This window comes from Rhinopithecus bieti, unplaced genomic scaffold (genome assembly GCF_001698545.2).
Source record: "Rhinopithecus bieti isolate Rb0 unplaced genomic scaffold, ASM169854v2 scaffold_23816, whole genome shotgun sequence".
NCBI lineage: Eukaryota > Metazoa > Chordata > Mammalia > Primates > Cercopithecidae > Rhinopithecus > Rhinopithecus bieti.
In genome coordinates, this window is record NW_016811019.1 from 1,131,762 (window position 1) to 1,151,332 (window position 19,571).

The 19,571-nt window shown below is 48.9% G+C and overlaps 1 protein-coding gene and 1 long non-coding RNA gene across 2 annotated transcripts in view; one reads left to right on the forward strand and one right to left on the reverse strand.

Moving 5' to 3' along the window:
• Positions 1 to 19,571, reverse strand: part of ITSN2 (intersectin 2) — a 152,851-nt gene that overhangs the window by 1,000 nt on the left and 132,280 nt on the right. Inside the window, 10 exon segments of the mRNA XM_017893367.1 lie at positions 377 to 550; positions 1,659 to 1,742; positions 4,603 to 4,685; positions 5,466 to 5,587; positions 6,169 to 6,384; positions 7,089 to 7,256; positions 8,965 to 9,063; positions 12,303 to 12,486; positions 13,992 to 14,098; positions 17,054 to 17,175. Of these exon segments, the coding sequence (XP_017748856.1) occupies positions 377 to 550; positions 1,659 to 1,742; positions 4,603 to 4,685; positions 5,466 to 5,587; positions 6,169 to 6,384; positions 7,089 to 7,256; positions 8,965 to 9,063; positions 12,303 to 12,486; positions 13,992 to 14,098; positions 17,054 to 17,175 (1,359 nt within the window).
• On the forward strand, positions 10,127 to 17,594 carry LOC108543044 (uncharacterized). The gene is made up of 2 exons (XR_001889438.1): positions 10,127 to 10,691; positions 17,429 to 17,594. It is a non-coding gene; the product is annotated as an uncharacterized LOC108543044 (long non-coding RNA).

Consider the following 19,571-nt stretch of genomic DNA (forward strand, 5'->3'; position numbering starts at 1 on the left):
AAAACCTTCACATCCGAAACAAGGAACTTCTTCTGGTTCATGGCTGTTGAATATCGTGAATGGGTGTGTGGGGAATGGTGGCAGGTTTATGTGTGAGAAGCTGCCATGTGGGATTCAAGTCTCCATTCTGAGAAGGCTCCAGGAGTGGTGTTCGCATCGTGTGTGTAGGGAGTGACGGGTCAAAGGCCTGAAACTATCTGAGGCCACCCCCTCCCCTGAGGAAGGCCACCCACCTGCTGCCAAAGCGAGATGACACAGGCCTGTGTCACTTCCCCAAAGTGGCAAGGGGTCTGCACACAGCTGAGGCCCCTGGATCAGGACTCCAGGATCTAGGAAACTAGAAAGCCTTTAGATCCCCTGGCTGAGCGACACTTACCATCTGGTGAAAACTGGTCTCTGTCAAACAGGGTGAGACACAGCACATCTTGGTACAGATCCTTAATGAAGAACTGGCAGTTAAAATTCCACTTGGGATTGAGTGTGTCCTGGATGGTCCTGGTGGTGTAGCTCTGGGAGCCCATGCTGATTTCACAGTATGGGTTGCTCTTCCCTGAACAAAAGCAAACCACAGACACATGTGGTGCATGCAGGTAAAACGAAGTGACTGATAGTGCCCTCCCTGAGCAGAAGCAGGATCCTAGATAACGGGTCACTTGAGACCATGGCAGCAGGAGCCGCTGCCTGGGGCACCGTATCCCTGTGGTCTAGTAACAGGGTCTCCAAGTTCCCAGTGCTGACAGCAGCATTACCTGGGGAGTGGCCGAGAGCTCCACCGCCAGGACCGCTCCCCACGGAGCAAGCCTGGGCGAGTGTCAGTGCAACCTGCTGCATGCTTCCTCGGCGCAGACACACTAGGGAAGGCGGGCACTGGCACTTACTGGGAAAACAGTGATAAGAATATTGGTCCCGGCCGGGCGCGGTGGCTCAAGCCTGTAATCCCAGCACTTTGGGAGGCCGAGACGGGCGGATCACGAGGTCAGGCCGATCGAAGACCATCCTCGCTACTATGGTGAAACCCCGTCTCCTACTAAAAAATACAAAAAACTATGCCGGGCGAGGTGGCGGGCGCCTGAGTCCCAGCTACTTTGGGAGGCTGAGGCAGGAGAATGGCGTAAACCCGGGGGCCGGAGCTTGCAGTGAGCCTGAGATCCGGCACTGCACTCAGCCTGGGCGACAGAGCAAGACTCCGTCTCAAAAAAAAAAAAAAAAAGAATATTGGTCCAATATGTGCATTTTAGTGGCACTGGACACACTATTAGAAAGCATTCCTTTACTCAATGTTCAGAAGTGTCATCAGTGGCCGGGCGCAGTGGCACTTTGTCAATGACAAAGTGCTGTCATCCCAGCACTTTGGGAGGCCGAGGTGGTTGGATCACTTGAGGTCAGGAGTTCGAGACCAGCCTGGCCAACATGGTGAAACCCCGTCTCTACTAAAAGTACAAAAATTTGCCAGGCATGGTGGTGCGCACCTGTAATCCCAGCTACTCGGGAGGCTAAGCCTTGAGAATCACTTGAACCCCGGAGGCAGAGGTTGCAGTGAGCTGAGATTGGGCCACTGCACTCCAGCCTGGGTGACCGAGACTGTCTCAAAAAGTCATCAGCAAAAACTGCGGCAGGGCAGTTACCATGTCTGTTGAAGGAATGAAAGCAGGATTTACCATTTGGTTTGCAGGCTTTTAATTCTGTAGCTTCAATGACATGCACCATCAGGCGCCCAATGCCTGAAGTCTTTTGGGAGCGGGCTACAAAAGAGGAAGACAAGTCTCGTTCATCTCTTCTCCAAGGATGCAGACCCTCACTGTCTTTCCAACCAGCCATAACACTACTGACTCCCTGTCCCCATCTACCACTGCCCTGGGCCCAACAGCCCAGCATCTGGCTGCCCTGTGCCTCTCCCAAGGCTGTGTCGCCTGCTAGAAAGGCCCTGCTTGCTATTTCTGCCCTGCCTGCTGTCTCTGCCCATCAGCATCCTACTCATCCTTCAAGATGCAGGTCTGATCCCACATCTACCTCCCAGATCCCTTCCCTCCTCTGCATCCAGTATCCCTGGCTTATGAGCAGCCCACAGCCTGCTGGGTCTGAAATCCTGTATAATGTCTGTCTTCTCTGCCAGACAGGAGCCAGGGTAGAGCATGGAGTGTTTCGAACATCTTTGTATTAACCCCTCAAGTGCCCAGCAAATAGTAGTATTAATAAAATAATACAGGGTATTTGTGCAGCACTTAATAGAAGCTAATATTTATTGGATACTTACTTTGTGTTAGGCATGTGCTAGACTTATGTAAGTTATATTATTTAAACTGCATAATTACCTGATAACGTAGCTCCCTATTTTACTGATGAGAAACACTGAGGCTTAGAAAGAACTGTAGTGTGATCCACTCAGAGCTGCTAAATGGCAGGGTCAAAATTTAAACATCAGATACCAAAGTCTAGGCCCAGTTAAGCCTAGCACAGAGCCTGGCACAAAGTAATCGACAAATGTGGAAAGGACTGAACACACGGACGAGGCACAGCAACATATGCAGATGCTGATGGGAAGCAGACCTCAGGCAGAAAAACTGGATTGACATCTTTGGCCAATTAAGAGATCATTATATGCGTATGAATCATTGATTTTTCAACAGCAAGCTTTTAAAGTACCATTAAAATAACATTCAATTAGCAAAAGCTGTTTTAAACATACCTTTTAGGAGTATATAACAAAATAGGGGAAACCTGAATAAAAAAACGTAAAGAGCTGCAACTAGAGCAGCCAGGAAGCTGGCGGGAGGCCCGGGCAGGAGGACAGGCTGCATGGGGGGCCGGGTGGGGAGGAAGGTGGAGGTGCAGCTGGCTCAGAGCACAACCCTCCCCACCCCGTGGGGTGGAGGCCACAGGCGGGCCTGGCACAGCTGGAGATGCAGCAGGGAGGTTGGGGCCTGGCATTCATGTGGAGGCTGGAGAAGAATGTGGGAGTGCTGGTCGGAGGCCCACGGTGGGGCGGGGTAGGGTGGCAGGTGCTTTACAGAGACCACTGCGGCTCCACTGAGCAGGTGAGTGATCTGTGCCATGAACAGAGAGGACACCGCCAATGCAACAAAGCTGGAGCCCCACCGGCATAAGTCACCCTCCGGACCCGGTGCGGGGGGAGTTGCCTTGAGGAGCTTATGGCCATTAAGTGAGAAAAGCAGGGACTGAGGGGGCGTAAGCAGAGGCAACAGAGGAGGAGAGCCAGAGGATGATCGCAGCCTCAGGACAGTGGGGGCTCCAGGTAGAAGTCACGCTGGCTAGGGCAAGAGGGAAGGTGTCATGGAGGAGGCTGTGTTTGACGTGGGCCTCGAAGAATGGGAAGATTTTAAGGTGGGGGCAGAGCACTTCAGCTGGAGGGTGAGCACACATAGGAAGGCCAGGCAGGGCAACGATGGGCTGCCCAACTAGGCAGCTGGATGGGCCGGGCACAGCAAAGAGCTGGGGATGGGGCCTGAGTGCGGGATAAGAAATGTGTCCTTAATTTGGGAGGCAATAGGGAAGATACTTCAGCAGGAAGAGGTGCACTAAGAGCAGCTCTGGAAAAAAGAATACTCCAGAAATGAAGAGGATGGGTGGCAGAGAGGAAGAGAGCCTTGTGCTGCAGCCTGGGTGGGAGACTGGGGGCCTGTGACACGGGGACAGGAAAGCAGGGTGATGGGAAAGTTGCGAGGGAGGAGGACTGCAGCGCAGCTGACCAGGTGTGAGGCGCCAGGGAGGGGCCTGGGTGGCTGGGGACCACACTACGTTCCACAGAGGCTCCCAGGAGGAGGAGCTGCTGCTGGAGGGAGGCTGGTGGTCCCCTGGGAAAAGTCGTGTGATGCGGGAGCAATGGGGCAGGTGGCTCTCTGGAGGGCGCTGTTCAGAGGCCCGGGCTTGGAGGAGTGTGGCCAGCCTGACCCTGAAGCTGGGGGTCGGTGGGGTCCCCAAGGGAGAGAGCTACAGAGGCGGGGGAGAGGCCTGGGCAAGGGTGGAAGAAGAGCTGGGAAGGCGGCCATGGGGTCCAGAGGGAAGGCAGAGCCTCAGTGACTGCCATCAGTGCAGGGAGCTGGGGCAGGGAAAGTGAACTGAGCACTAACTAGGCCACTGGTGTCACTGGTGGGGACAGGACGTGGACTGAATTCTGGTGAGGTGAGAAGGGAGAGGAAGCAGGGGCAGAAGGATGGGGAGAGGGCAGACTTAGGGTCTAGGCCCCCTGGCTGCAAAGGGAGAGGGTGGATGGCAGGCCCTGGAAGAGGGTGAGGAGGAGCAGGGGCTGCTCAGGAGCTGAAGGGAGACAGACCACAGGAGCAGCATGTAATGGAGCAACACAGCCCAAGCAGAGGTGAGGTGAGTCATGGAGAGAAAGGAGTGGAGAAGGTACAGTGGAGGGGGAGGTCCCGGAGCTGGCACTGCCAGCCTGTGTCTGTGTGGGCAGGGGCCCCAGGGAGGTTTGCAGTGGCAGCTTCAAGAGGGGAGGGCTTTCTGGTCTGATCCCGCAGCAGGTCTGGTCTTTCAGGCCTGTCCCCATGTCATCAGCCTGACTGCAGGAGCAGTGGCCGGCATCCCTAGGGCCCCTGGGGGCTGCGTCCCACCCTCCAGGCACCCCGATACCTTGGTAAGCTTTCTCGCGCTTCTTCTTCTCGGTGTCGATGTATTGCTCAGACGCCGCCTTGATCTTCTGCACCCAGGCGGTCCTGCGGGAGAAGCAGGGGCAGTCGTTGGCGGCATCCCACCCTCACAGGTCAGCCCGGAGCCCCAGAGCTCTGCACATGTTCTTCAGTCTTTTGCTAACCTCAGCTTTCACAAGTTTCCTATCAAAGACCTGATATTAGTCAACCGAAAGATGCTTATGCTAATGGAGGATCCAGCTGAGAGCTGCTAATGCCCCTTCTTGACTGACCACAAAATGCCAGGCACTCGCAAGGCGCTGGGACCGGGAGACAGACAATGCATTGGCCCCACGGATGACACTTGGCATGAGGGGTTCTAGCACACACAGAGGAGCAGCAGCACCTCCCGGGTGGGCGCCCCAAAGGCGCTGTTGGAGCTGCAGGCTGAAGGAAGCTGGGAACAGCGGGGATGGGACCCACACGAGGGCGCCTGGGGGGCGAAGAGCTGCAGGTGGAGGGCTGGCAGCTGAGACCTGTGGCCCAAGGAGGCCTCGGAAACCAGCAAAGCACAGTGGGTTGTCACCTGCAGGCAGCCCCTGCAGGGACTGTAGCAGGGCCTGAGGTGCCAATCTGCCATTTGGGAAGGCTGCTGAGTGGTGTGGGGAGAGAAGCCGGGAAGCATGTTAGGAGGCAGCTGCGGTGACAAAGGCCTACCGTGGGACCGGAGCAGAGGGGACGTGTTAGGAGAGGTTCAGGATACAGAATTAGTGGGGCTTGAGCACAGCTGGAGATAGGTTTAGGCAGAGGGAGACGTCCAGGCCTTCTCCCAGAGTTCAAGGCAGGCCACACATGGTCAGGACTGACCTCTCATTAATGTTGTCTGTTCGGAGGGTGTAGACCCGATCAATGTGGGAAATGTGGAAGACAGGCTCATCGCTGGAAGGGTCTGTGGGCAGTTTCACCAAGACTTCATTCAGGAAAATGGGCTGAAAGAATTAGGGCCAAAACATAGGCTGTGAGATGGACCAGAACACTCCACCCGCCTATGACCAGAGAGAATTGTTTGCTCTGAAGAGCCTTGCTGAGAAGGAGAAAGGGGTCTAGTGTCAAAGGTCTTCTCCACAGAACAAATGAAACCTCCATTTGTAAGAATGAAGCCTCCATTTCTGGAAAAGTCACCATCGAGGTGGGTTAGGTGTTGGGACTGGGGACAGGAGCTCCGAGCGCCCACGACGGCTGGTGCAAAAAGCTCTCTCTGCTACCAACGCTGGTGCTGTGCTGGGGCTCGACTTACAGAGACCCAGTGCTGAATGCGGACAGCGGTGAGCCCAGGTGTCACGTGAAGCCAGAATCTCAGCTGGAGTCTGGCTGATGGCCAGCAGCGGGTGGGGAGAGCCCAGCCGCATGGGGCCCGAATGTGTGGGAAGCAGCAAAGGAAGCAGGAGCCATCTGGAACCAGGTGAGGAGGGTCCTGTAAGGTCAGCTCAGGGTCTGCCAGGAAGGCCCTTAAGATAGAGGTGACACCTCATTAGGCCCCTGATGCTACCTCCAGACGTGTGATACTCACCGTTTTATACATTTTGAATTGAGCATTGGACTTCGAGCTGAAAAGTTTCTCAGAGCCAGAGGAAACAGCAAACTGCTTGACCATGTAGGTAAGAAGCAGGAAGTCATTGAAGAGGAATCCGTGCAGTTCCTTGTTGCTCTTGGTCTTGTATAATTTTCCACTGTGCAAGAGCTTCCGGGGCCCCAGGCAGTTGGTGAGAGAGTTGAAAATAAGTTGCTTAAAGAGAAAGAAAATTTCACTTTTTAAATCCCGGCACAAACCATCCAGTGCCCCTGAGGCCAGGGCCCTGGGCCTGAGGATACTGTAGTGGAGTTTTCTAGGTGGGAGTGTAGCTAGAATCATTCACCTTGCATGAAAGATCCTCAAATACATTACTCTTCAGAGTTCAAACTGGCCCAGTGAGAATCATTACTTCCAGCCACAGAACACTGATTCTACCAGCTGAATTCAAATAACTCAAAACAAAACATCCCAGTCTTCTCTCCTTAGGAGAAAGGAGAATGCCCTTCATGCCTGCAATCCCAGCACTGTGGGAGACCGAGGCGGGAGGATCAATTGAGGCCAGGAGTTCAAGACTAGCCTGGGCAACATAGTGAAACCGCAGCTCAACTAAAAATACAAAAATTATCTGGGCATCGTGGCAGATGCCTGTAGTCCCAGCTACTCGGGAGATGGAGGCTGGAGAAGCGAAGCTTGCAGTGAGCCGAGATGATCTCGCCACTGCACTCCAGCCTGGGCGACAGAATGAGACTCCGTCTCAAAAAAAAGAAAGAAAAAAAAAAAAGAGCCTTTGCAGGGGCAGGGTGGTGAGTCCACGCAGTCTGCCTGAGGTGGAGACTGTCCATGCGAGGGAAGGCTCGGAGCTGGTTCCCCGCCCACAGCCTCCCTGGGGGCGCACGGCTTAACCGCACAGGCCTGACCTCCGCGAGGCTTTCGCACTGCACGTGCGCCTGGATCCACTCCAGTCGGTCCGAGTTTTCCTTCTCCCGAACTCCCTCATTCACTTGAGAGCACAGCTCCTCTGCCCGCTCGAGGGCCTGCTTTAGGGAGGAATGGTCCGCGTGGCTCTCCGGGGTGTTCTCCAGAATCTGGAAGAGAGTGGGCAGCGTCACGTGGGAGGAGCTGCCCTGCGTCTCTCACCCGCCCACCGGGACCCTAGCTGGACCGCTCCGCCAACCCCCCGTTATGGGCTGCTTCCATGCCCTGAAGTGCGGTGGGGAACAAGACGACACTTTCCGCCCTTGAGAAACTCGTACTCCCACACGTTCGTGAGGACACAGGGACAGGTAACGCTGCTGCGACAAGGTGACAGTGCTAAACGGATCAAGGCTCTGAACTGTGTGGGTCTCTGGTTGCTCTCTGACTGGCTCCTGGTAATAGGCGGGAGCCGCCCTACTCCTCCCGAAATTTAAGCCATGTAAGGGCGAGCCCTCCAGAGTAAACTGGCTGCAGCTGTGGTAAGCGTGAACTTGCTGAATAACAATGGTTCATAACAATTTGGGGGTCACTGATCCTTTTGAAAATACCTGATGAAAGCAATGACTCCCCTGCCACAGGAAAAATACAATAAAATCACATTGTCAGCATGTGGAAGAAATGCATTCTGTTCATTCTGAAGCGATTTCAAACGACACATGCTGCAACTGTGAATGGGTAGAGGCCAGAACACAAACGCGTGTGGTCCCTCCAGAAATTACGGGCCATCACCAGACGCCCCCTGTCTGGACTCTCTCACTCTAGTCGGATGAGTCCACAGTCCTTCGTTTACAATTCTAAAATGCAGAAAAGCCTGAGAGCCTAAAGGTTTTACTCAGTATCTATTTGGTGGCAAAATCTAACCTAAACAGAAGAGATATATTTACTTATTCTACTTACAGTGATTGTTCCTATGTTTCACTGTAGGAATATTAGTGTGTCTGGTTATAAGTGCTGCCCTAAGGCTCAATTGAGGAGTCATATATTATATGGTATTTGAACTACATTCCGAATTCTGAAACACATCTGGCCCCAAGTATTTCAATGAAGGGGCTGTGAACCTGCATATGGTTTAGTACAGGCATCTATCACATGAGGTCTATGTTGAGGAAGCTAACAGACCAAAAGTCAAGGAATCATCAATAGAAGTAACAGGCTTATCACATGCCTGCTGTTTTTCTTTGTAAGTTACTGTAATCAATGGTTAATTGTGGCATAATCTTTTGTAAAGTCTGCCTGTTCCTTAGAAGGCTTATGGGCTCAAGAGGGCCATATTGCTTATGGAAAAGAAAGCCGGAAGGAATTTTGAAGGAATGTCAAAGCCGAATACAGTGAGGGACACAAATGAACTCTGTTTAGGACGTGCCAAGTGGAGCCTCCTGGGACATCTAGGAAAGGTGTTCAGGGGTGGATGGAGGCAGATCTCAGAGGAAAGACGGGAGTCTAAGGTTGCTCTGGTCTCTCTCTGGGTTCCAGATGGGCTCCAAAACTGGAGACCTGGAGGGGCCTTTCCCTGCCTGGACAAGTACACTTATGACTTTGAGATGCTGGGGAGTTTCTTGGAAGGCGGATGACAGGTTACCCAAGTGACACTGGATTCCTCTCTCATTTGCCCACTTCAAGGATTCGGCGTGTTTCTGTGCGCACACACACACACACACACACACAGGCGTCTGGTCCCCAGGACAGTGGGATCGCTTTTGCGGCGTCACACTGTGTGCAGGGTAAGGTGGCATGGTCAGAGGCTCCCTGAGGATCTGGCCTCTGTGGACCTCAGCGCGTCCTGTTCCTCAGACCCCACCGCCCGGCCTGCACACTCACGCTTCTGATGAGCAGTGGGTAGCGGGTGATCCTCTGCATGGGTTTCAGCAGGAAGCTGGAGAGGGGCATTCCTTTACACCGCGGGTCAGATGCCAGCTTCTGCAAAACAACAGCGAGGCTCGTGAGGAAATCACAGCTCTGACCACAGGAAGCATTGGTCTTTGATCACCTTTTAGATTTCACATTTCTTTTATTTATTTATGTTTCTCCTTGTCTTACTGTTTTATAATTTTTTTAGGTGCATGTTTTATTTTTATTTTAAAACATGTATATATTCACAACATAGAACTGTAATTTTGCTACACTGATACTTTGCACTGTCGTAAAGTGAGGGCCTTCAACTTTCTTTTAATAACTCAGGATCTAAAATGATACCTATTGGGTTCACAGTAGGAATATCTCACCTCACGTGCCAAGCCCAGCGGATGCTTCTCAGCTTTCTCACGAATGTGAGAGCCTATGCTGGGACTGTCCCCGCCCTGTCTTCTCGGGGCTGATTCACACTCGACCCTCAAGACTCAAGTCCTGCTTCCCCTTGTCCAGGCTCTCCCCTGGGACACCTTCCCTCCTTTCCAGGACCCTCCCTGGCCACACCACATGTGCACCAGGTGATACAGGGAGAGGCATGGTGTTTCAGTGTCTCTATTCCACACCCGACTGAACGCCAGGCCCAGGGCCCACATCTTACTTGCCTCTACCTCTAGCACTGGTACACCGCCCAGAGAGAGCGGCTGCTGCTCTGGGATGGCAGCTTTTAATGGCGGAAAAGTACACTCGCTGTAACCTACCTAGTCATTGCCCCACGACTGGATATTTAAACTGCCCCCTTTTGTTTTGGCCATATCTGTATATGTTGCTGTCACAAGCATCTTCGTGCTTATTTTCATATTTTTCTGAGTCTTTTAAAAGTAACATTTTAGAACACAGCTTATTGCTAGATTTTGCTTTTTAAGGTAAGCTATGGCAGGCCTTTCATTATGAGGCAGTATTTTTATTTATTTTTACTATTGTTACAATTGTGATGACACTGAAATCCTATTTACATCATTATTGTTTTAAAACGTGCACATATACTAACAATTCTCAGTTTATCTCATTATTCTGATGAACGTTTAAGTCTATGATCTTGGTGTCCATGTTTCTTCCAGTTCATTTCGAGGCAACTCCCCGCCTCCTACCCTTACCACAAATTGAAGGGCTCTGTCCTCAGTGCCTTATATTGAATCATTTTTGCATCCCTGAGATCATAAGGAAAAATACGATAATCATTTATTGAATGCTAATAATAATGTGTTGGTATCTGAGTTAAAGTCCTTTAAAAGTATTGTATGATAATCTCCTTTTATAGATGAGGGGACTGAAGGCTCCTACATGTTAAATAAATTGCCTCTGGTCACACAATTAGAGCCTGTCTTGTTCTAAGCATGGTATGCTATAGCCTCCTGGGATAATCCTATTTGGTTATGATAGACTCTTCTTTTCGTGTAATGCTTAATTTTATGAACTCTTACTTTAAGAGTTTAACAGCTGTATTTGTAAAAGATAGTGGGTTTTAACTTAAACAGGCCTGGAATCATGGCTACTTTTGTTTTATAGAATGAACTACATGACCTCTCTACTTTTTCCTGTGATCTGTAACAGTTTGTATAATATAGAATAATCTATTCTTTTAGAGTTGGAAAGAATTCAGTGTTAAATCCATCAAGTGAACCCAGCTCCTTTTTGGGGTAAGTTTCTCAATTTTCTCCTTGGTTAATAGTATCTTAATAGTAAGATTTTCTATTTTTAAAAGATTTTCTATTCTTATTGAGCCAGTTTTCAAGTTTTAATAGAAAATGACACATTTTGTTCATGTTTTCACATTTGTTAGCATGTCTTTTGGAATTACATGCGCTTTAATTTAAGAGATCTCCTCACATCCATTCTGACTGTTACTTGTGTTTTTTCCTTTTTCTATTAGATTCCTCAGTTATATTTTATTACTTCTCTTCAACATACCAGTTCTTGGATATATTGATATAATTTGTGCTTTTTATCTTTATTATTTCCTCCATTTTCCTTTTGGAATTTCTATTTTCTGCCTAAACATCTTTATAGTTTATTCTTATTTTCTATTCTTTTGTGACAGTGAAAATGTTTAAATTATGTACTCTCTCCCTTAAGTACTGATATGGCTGTTTAATAGATCCCAATATGCAGTATTTCATGAACAAAAAAACCCAACAGGAAATATGAAAAAAAGCCAGAAAACAGATTTTACTTTCTATTTCCTTACCATTTTAACAGCTATAATAATAGTTTCTACTACTGAACAACATTAATGCAAATGACTTATCAAAATGTGACTTTCTATTGTGATAACTTGTACAAAGGATGTTGTTGACTCATTACATTATACACAGTGTTTCTCTCTGAGTACAGCTGTAACTTTACTTTTCATGTTTAACTTGTGACGTGGCATCATGGAACCGATCCTTTCTTCTTCTGCTCATCAGTTTCTGGAAGCTTTGATGACATCTGTGCACACTTCTGGTATATGTACAGGATCACAGATACGCATTTTATATATTACCCTAATTCCTGTTTCCTATTCTCATTTCCTTTTGTCCCAGTTTATTCATCTAGTTATTTTAAATTTTATCTTGTTGCATTTTATACGTTTGAGTAAGCTATTTTAGGGCCGGGTACGGTAGCTTACACCTGTAATCCCAGCACTTTGGGAGGCCAAGGTGGGCAGATCACCCGAGGTCAGGAGTTCGAAATCAACCTGGCCAACATGGTGAAAACCCATCTCTACTAAAAATACAAAAAGTAGCCAGGCATAGTGGCACATGCCTATAATCCCAGCTACTCTGGAGGCTGAGGTAGGAGAATCTCTTGAACCCGGGAGGCAGAGGTTGCAGTGAGCCAAGATCACACCACTGCACTCCAGCCTGGGCAACAGAGCGAGATTCTGTTTCAAAAAAAAAAAAAAGAAAAAAAGTAAGCTATTTTATACTCTTTCTGGAATAAGATAGGTATTAAATGAATGCAATTTACAAAATTAAGAAAGTGACATTCCAGGTGTTTCTTGGGAGTATACAGTAGCTGATAAGTAAGTGTGCTTAAAAAAAAAAACACTCTGTTATTAGATGGGGAAAAAGTTATGGTCCCAGTGCCAGGAAGAAATCAGGTCTACAAAAAGGCGACACAAAACAATGGGAAAATTATCTGCCGTCCTGGTGTTTCCTTTGATGCGGATGCCCTTCTCCATTGCCGGGATTCCCGGCTGGGCTATTGTGTGCTGTTGCCCCCGGCCTCAGAAGGAGCCTGCCATGCAAGGCCCAGAGTGGAATTACCTTTAAAAATTCTTTGAAGTCTGTGTCTTCATCTGTCTTCTGCTGTAGCAGAGCTGCTCCATTAAGCTGGCAGCTGCAGAACCTGATGTAGGCCTGCATGTGGGACAGCTCAGCTGCCAGGATGTCCCCAACCATCTGCACGGGCATCTTCTCGCCCCCGGTCTTCTTCCGCACCCGCAAAGCCCTGCAAAGAACACGCTCTCATTCTGTGTTTCTAAGTGAATGTCTCAGCTAATTGAAGGATGAATCCCATGGCAGATGGCAGAGCAATGGTAAGGATAACCAGTGAGTTACCTGAGAACCTCTGGCACTGGGAAGGAAAAGTCGAGAGGAAGAGGAGATAGCCTGGGCCAAAAGCTTTGCTGGTCAAGCCAACCTGGGTGTGATGTTAGCAAAGAAAAAAAAAGTAAATAAAGTCCATACACTTGTGTGGGCCGGGCACTGTGGCTCACGCCTCTAATCCCAGCATTTTGGGAGGCCAAGGCAAGAAGATTGCTTGAGCCCAGGAGTTCGAGACCAGCCTGGGGAAACATAGTGAGACCCTGTCTCTACAAAAAATGAAAAATTAGCTGGGCATGGTGGTGCACACCTATAGTTCCAGCTATTCCAGAGGCTAAGGTGGGAGAATCGATTAAGCCCAGGAGTTCAAGAGTGCAATGAGCTATGATCACGCCACTGCACTGCAGTCTGGGTGACAGAGTGAGAGCTTGCCTCTAAAATAATAAAATAAAATAAAATTTAAAAACATACACTTGGGTGGCTGGGCATGGTGGCTCACGCCTGTAATCCCAGCACTTTGGGAGGCCGAGGCAGGTGGATCACGGGGTCAGGAGATTGAGACCATCCTGGCTGACACGGTGAAACCCCGTCTCTACTAAAATACAAAAAATTAGCCAGGCGTGGTGGCGGGCGCCTGTGGTCCCAGCTACTCGGGAGGCTGAGGCAGGAGAATGGCGTGAACCCGGGAGGTGGAGGTTGCAGTGAGCTGAGATCGTGTCACTGCACTCCAGCCTGGGAGACAGAGCGAGACCCCATCTCAAAAAAAAAAAAAAAATACACTTGGGTGTTTCAAGGCCTTTAGAATTGTTTTGGTTTCACCTTAGCTTCTTGCAAAGTTTCTTTTAAAAGATTCTAACTTGTTCTCAGTTGAACCATGAAGGAAATTTTCAGTCTGTAAGAGAAAAAAGGGAGCAGGAGCCGCAGGGGCCGGGGGTGGAGGCAGAGGGGCACTATCTCCGAGGGAAGCTGGGACTGCTCATCCTCTCTTGGGGGCCTGTCCTCACAGCCACGAAGGATGGACAGTCACCCCAACAACAGAACCTACATGGGGATGGAGACTTAGGAGACCACCAAACTAGGCAGTTTTACCTGCACTGCGAGCTGCAGCTCTCCTCTGACTCTTCTGCCCTGCCAGGGTCAAGGACATCTTATATCTTGGAATCATAGATTGATATGTGGTGTAATGATTTAATCTTTTCTTTACCAAAATATTTTGTTATATTTCTTTACTTTCTTCAATACTTATGTATCTTACAGTCACAGGACATTTCATCAAATGATAATAAAATAACAAGCCTGAGGGAGCGGCTGAAGTTCCTTTGCTAAGAAGCCACTGCAGAGGGTTTTGTGTGAGTCTCAGTCTGGGGCCTTTGGGGTCAGCGGCAATGACCGGTGATGCTCAGGACTCACTTCAGCAGCTTCGTGTTGGACATGATGAGCTCTTTCCAGTTAACAAAAATCAGGGCCATCTCCCCTTCAGTGAGAAAGCCTGACTCTGCCATGCGTTTCTGAAAAACCTAAAGTCAAAACATAGAAAAACTAGTTAGCTTAAGTGTGGATACACAGCCTACGTGTGGTCTAAATCAAACAGTGTCTTCATAAACTGAATCTAATCAGATCAAACTGTGTCTTCATAAACTGAAGCTAGTCAGATCAAATAGTGTCTTCATAAACTGAAGCTAATCATCCAAGTAAGTATACTTATGACACATTTTATATTGCATAATGTTCTTTCTTTTTGCTAGCGTAGCTCCTATCAAGGCTGATTCCAAGGACTGAATCTAGTAATCTCCTGGTTAAGAGGAGATTGTCAGATTTCTCTCTTAGGGATGTTATGAAGGTGAAATAGAGCCAAAGGCATAAACACCTATGCACTGTATGAGCTTGCAGAATTGAGAAAGCAGGCCATTGTTAGGTGGAGCATCTCAGAGTTCTAGACAACAATTGATGAGACATTCAACGGGAGAACCAGAGTAACAACTTATGCCACCCCTAACATAACTCTAAGCAGATGTGGGTTTCAGAAGTTGGCTCCTGAGGAAGAAATAATAATACTCTACATCTGTATTACATGGCACTTGAGGATTTACAAAGCACTGATATGTACAGATACGCAGATGCTTGTGTGTGTGTACACGCATGCGTGTGTGTTTGCAGGGTTCTCAATTAGCTTCACGGGTGATAGAGGTGACACCGAGTCAGGTGTTACTATTCCCAGTTGACCCATGAAGAAGTAAAGGCTCAGAATGAGACTTGCTCAAGGTCACAAAGACTGAGAACCACAATTCAACTCTTTTTGATTCTAAATCTAAGTTTCTACTGCATAACTGAGATTCCTAGGGAATGAATGACTGTAAACACCTTAAGGAAATAGAGAAGTTATCTGAGACACTCTTCTCCTATGTCATCTTCCCAAAATGCCCACGACATGCTGCTCTCTATTAGAATCGCGCAAAGCTCTCCACTGGCCGTGTGCTGAGACGCAGACTCCTCCTGGAGGTTCCAGGGCCTATGAGACCTGCCCCCTGCCGACCTCACCAGCCTGGCCCTCAGCAACTTCACACTCCAGTCACCCTGGATGGCCTGTAGGCCCCTGAATCCCTCCATACATGCCGTCCCACTTCTGTTTCCTCCTCCTGGAGGAGCAAACTTGTCCTTGTCCAAAGCGTAACTGGGAATTCCTTCCTGGCTGGGGTGGTCACTACACCCCGGTTTCAGCCTTGCTGGCCCCACTGTACCTCTCTCCATCTGCCAGGACTCTGACCTCCTGGGGGACAAGAACTGTCTTTCATCTCTGTTCTCTGGCATAGCCCTTTGCACATCGTGGTTTGTAATTCATGTTTACTGATTTGAGTTGAACATGGATTCACAGAATTCAAGTAAAAGTGCTGGGCACTCTCTAAAGAGAGTTTTACAGTTCCAAATCACACTGGAGACACCAGGCCACTCCTGTGAGAGCAGCCCTGGAAAGACGGCCGGCCTGCTCAGAGGCTGCTGTGGAGGGACAGAGAAGTGTCTGGCTGTCCATCTGTTTGTTTATTCGCTGATTCGTTCATGCCCCTCTAGCCATCCATGTAGCTGCTTTGTGCCGGGCTTGGTGAGGTAAACAGATGGGAATAAGATGGTCAGGCCTCTGGGAACCTTCGTGAGGATGGTCATAAGAAGTCCTCACCTGTGAACGGCGCTTTTCGCCCTGAATCCCGGACCCGGACCTGACGCTTCACTCCTCAGAGTAAGGGGCAAGCACCCAGCGCCTGCTCACCTCTGTCCTAGTGTTAGGGAGACCGCCACACCTACTTACAGTCCCTTAGGATTGGAATCTGACCAGCAGCAGGGCTGATCCTTGCAGGGGGTCAAAGTGATGGGCTTTTCTTCTAGGCCATCTGTCCTGGCCAGAGAGGTGCAGACATAAACACACCCAACTCACTGACTGCTTACGGAAAGGCCGAGCAAGGGCCAGGATAAGTTGTGGGAACACAGGATGGAGGCTGCACAGTCTCTGCTCTCAGGGAGCCACAGGCTTGTGGGGAAGACAGATACCACCAACTGAGAAATGCCATATAGTTCGCATGGGAGGGAACAAGTATTCCATGTCTGGATATCCCAGGCATTAGGCCTGTGTTTAAGGTGGAGAGTGAATCCAGGGCAGGGCTTGCTGGGGAACAGACGCAGAAGGATGCAGCCTCTGCTCCATTCTGCTATGAAAGGCATGGCCAGGTATACGTTGCACCCGTTGGGTATGTGGGGGTGGGGGGCGCCTGTTCTTTTCAGGTGGTTTGTTAATTTAACTGGTCTTCTCACCTGAGGGTCTGTATACTGGGAACTGAAAGGCATGGGAACGAAGGTATAAAAGAAATAGAAAGTCTTATTTTGTTCACTGAAGCACAAATCATTTTAAAGTGCTAGTTGAATAAGGATAGCTGTTACCAGCATAGAGGTCACTGGTATAAACAAACAGTAGCTCTATGATATTTGGGAACTATTTTACAGTATGCTCCCATTGGGTTTTCCAAACGATACAAACATGAGGTGAACACTTTCACCGTTTCACAGTTCCTCCAGAGATACCAGTTTACGAACATGTCAGATGTTAAAACAGATATTAGGCAAATATCCGAGGAAGCTATGGTCTGCCGTAGGCCCTTCCCATCCACTCTATCCCCGTCCTTCCTTGATGGGGCTCCTGCCACATCCGGCGAAGCCATGCGAATGCCCTCTTGTTCTCCCACTTCACTCTGAGTGACCTCATCTGAGGGGAAGAGCTCATTAGAGACTTTCAATTTGAAGCATTATCCGGCAGGCAGAGATGGCATTTGGAGGGTGTGAGAGCTTCCGTCCCTATTTGTGAATTCACACATCAAAAGTGCTGCCTTGCTTTGCCTCTGCGTGGAAGCAGCCCTGAGTCTGGTTCCCACCATCTCTCGTGGGAGACAGCAGATACCCCGAGAGCAAGCCAGCAGCGGCCTCCTCACCTCGACGACGAGCTGAAGGTCCGCCATGTACCGCTCTTCGGTCTGAATCAGCTCGTGAATATAGCCCTGTCTTTTCCTCTCAATTGGCTGCATTGTGTCCAGGGTTTGCAGATCAGCACACCCTGTGGAAAAAACAGGGTAGTTTAAAATATTACTTTAGTCAACTTTGTAGAAAACAGACATTTGTCAGCAGACATGCTGGGTTTACAAATGCTGCTTTGAAAGAATGACGCAGCCTTAAAAAGAGCGCTGCTAACTTCTGCAGAGCGGCGTGCGTAAGCGGAGAGTTGGCATTAATGAGCCGGCACTCACAGCTCCAAAGCGGCAAATCAGCAATGTCTGTAACGTTTCAATGTGCTCCTAATTTCTTTTCAGAACTGTGCAGAGCATGTGAAGAATCTCACCATCTCAAGACATTTTTCGAAGTTACTGAAATGATTAAATGAATCAGATGCTTCAGACCACTCCAAACTGCAGGTCATAAGCCATTACTGGGTCATTATATCATTTTGGTTTTTAAAATGCTGGTCAGGCCCAGCATTAAAAAATAAATAAACAGAAATTACCATGCATATGGCTTTCGTAAATCTTGTGAAATGTTTAGTTGTATATGTGTTCGAAATGTAAAATAGATTTCTCACGGTGAGCTACTGGTAAAGAAATGAGAAACATGTCTCCAGATTTCTCAAAGGAAAGTTCTAAGGTTATAACACCTGTAATTCCCAGATCCCGGTAATTCCCAGAAGACCACTGCCTCCTCTCACTAGAACAAATAACTCCTGGGACACTGCCGATATCCAGCCACAAATGACAGGAAAGCCACAAGCAGCCTCGCATCAGGGTGAGAGGTACTGCATTCACTTTGGATCAATTTACAGGCACATCAGAGCTGAACTAGATGTCAAACTATGAAGTGACATAATTCCAGAGTCACTTAACAAGTGGCTGAGGGCTTGTCTATACACAGTGATGTTGTGAAATACCTCAGGATACCCTTCTTAGAAAAAAAAAAGCAAAAGTAGTGGAAGTTGTCAGAATCAAAATGGAGTCACTTGTGTTAAAAATCCTGACAAAGGGCCAGGGAAGGTCATGAAGAGAGAGTTCTCATCCATGAATGCTTGATAACTAGAACTATCACAAAAGACTGCAAAACCACAAACTTGCATGAAGGCCATGGTGACCTTACACAAAAACCTAGTCCTGCAAAGGTTATCTGCCCAGCAACTGCCTGTCCAACCTCGGACTGGTGCCACCCTTATTGATTCTCACGGCCAAGGATAATTTTATATATATATATATAAAATTATGTGATCCTCTTCATTTTTCCTTTAAAAAGTTTTGTTGGCCAGGCGCGGTGGCTCAAGCCTGTAATCCCAGCACTTTTGGGAAAAGGCCGAGAGGGTGGATCCACGAGGGTCAGGAGAATCCGACATCCCGCTAACACGGTGAAACCCGTCTCTTACTAAATAACCCAAAAACTAGCCCCGGGCCTAAGGGTTGGGGGCGGGGCGCTCTGTAGTCCCCAGCCTACCTCCGGGAGGTGAGGCCAGGGAGAATAGCAAAACCCGGGAGGGCAAGCCTTGCCCCAGTTGAGGCCCGAGGATGGCGCCCACTGCACTCCAGCCCCTGGGGGTTGGGACGGTGCCCAAGGACTCCATCTCCAAAAAAAAAAAAAAAAAAGTTTTTGTCCTTCCTTTACCTCCTCCCTGAATATGCAACCTGTGGCCATGCATTTTCCCCCACTTGCAATAACCTATTGGGGGGGGGGGGCGGGGGGGACAGAGCTCTTGCTCTGTCACCCAGGCTGGAGTACAGTGTTACAATCTCGGCTCACTGCAACCTCCGACTTCCGGGTTCAAGTGATTCTTCTGCCTCAGCCTCCTGAGTGGCTGGGATTACAGGCGCACACCACCATGCCCAGCTAATTTTTGTATTTTTAGTAGAGACGGGGTTTCACCATATTGGCCAGGCTGGTCTGGATCTCCTGACCTCGTGATCCGCCCACTTTGGCCTCCCAAAGTGCTGGGATTACAGGCATAAGCCCCGCGCCCAGTGCAATAACTATTCTAAATGAACATCAGTTTATCTTAGAGTCTCCCTCTCTGTCTTCATTTAGGTTGACAGCATGTAGGTACCCAGCAAGCTACAACATGAGGCAGCAAGTGCTTGTGTCGGAAAACTGGGAAAGAGACGAATGAAGTAGGGAAGACCTTCTGTAGCGAAGGCAATTAGGAAGGGCAGCAGAGGGAAGGCGCACCCCTGCACCTGCCAGGACACTGTGCATCCAGCAGGGTGTGTTGCTCTTTCTAATTTCCTTTGCATTTGCATATATTTTGTATGGATCTGGGCTTACAGACAGTTCTAAGGAAGACAGCTTTTCTATATCCTACAGATGTTGCCAACAGCTTTAAAGAAATTACTCCCACAGAGAACAACAACAAGAAATAATAGGACAGGTTATGTTTGGTGTTTCTAAAAAGAAATCATAGACTGGATGTGATGCCTGTAATCCCAGCAC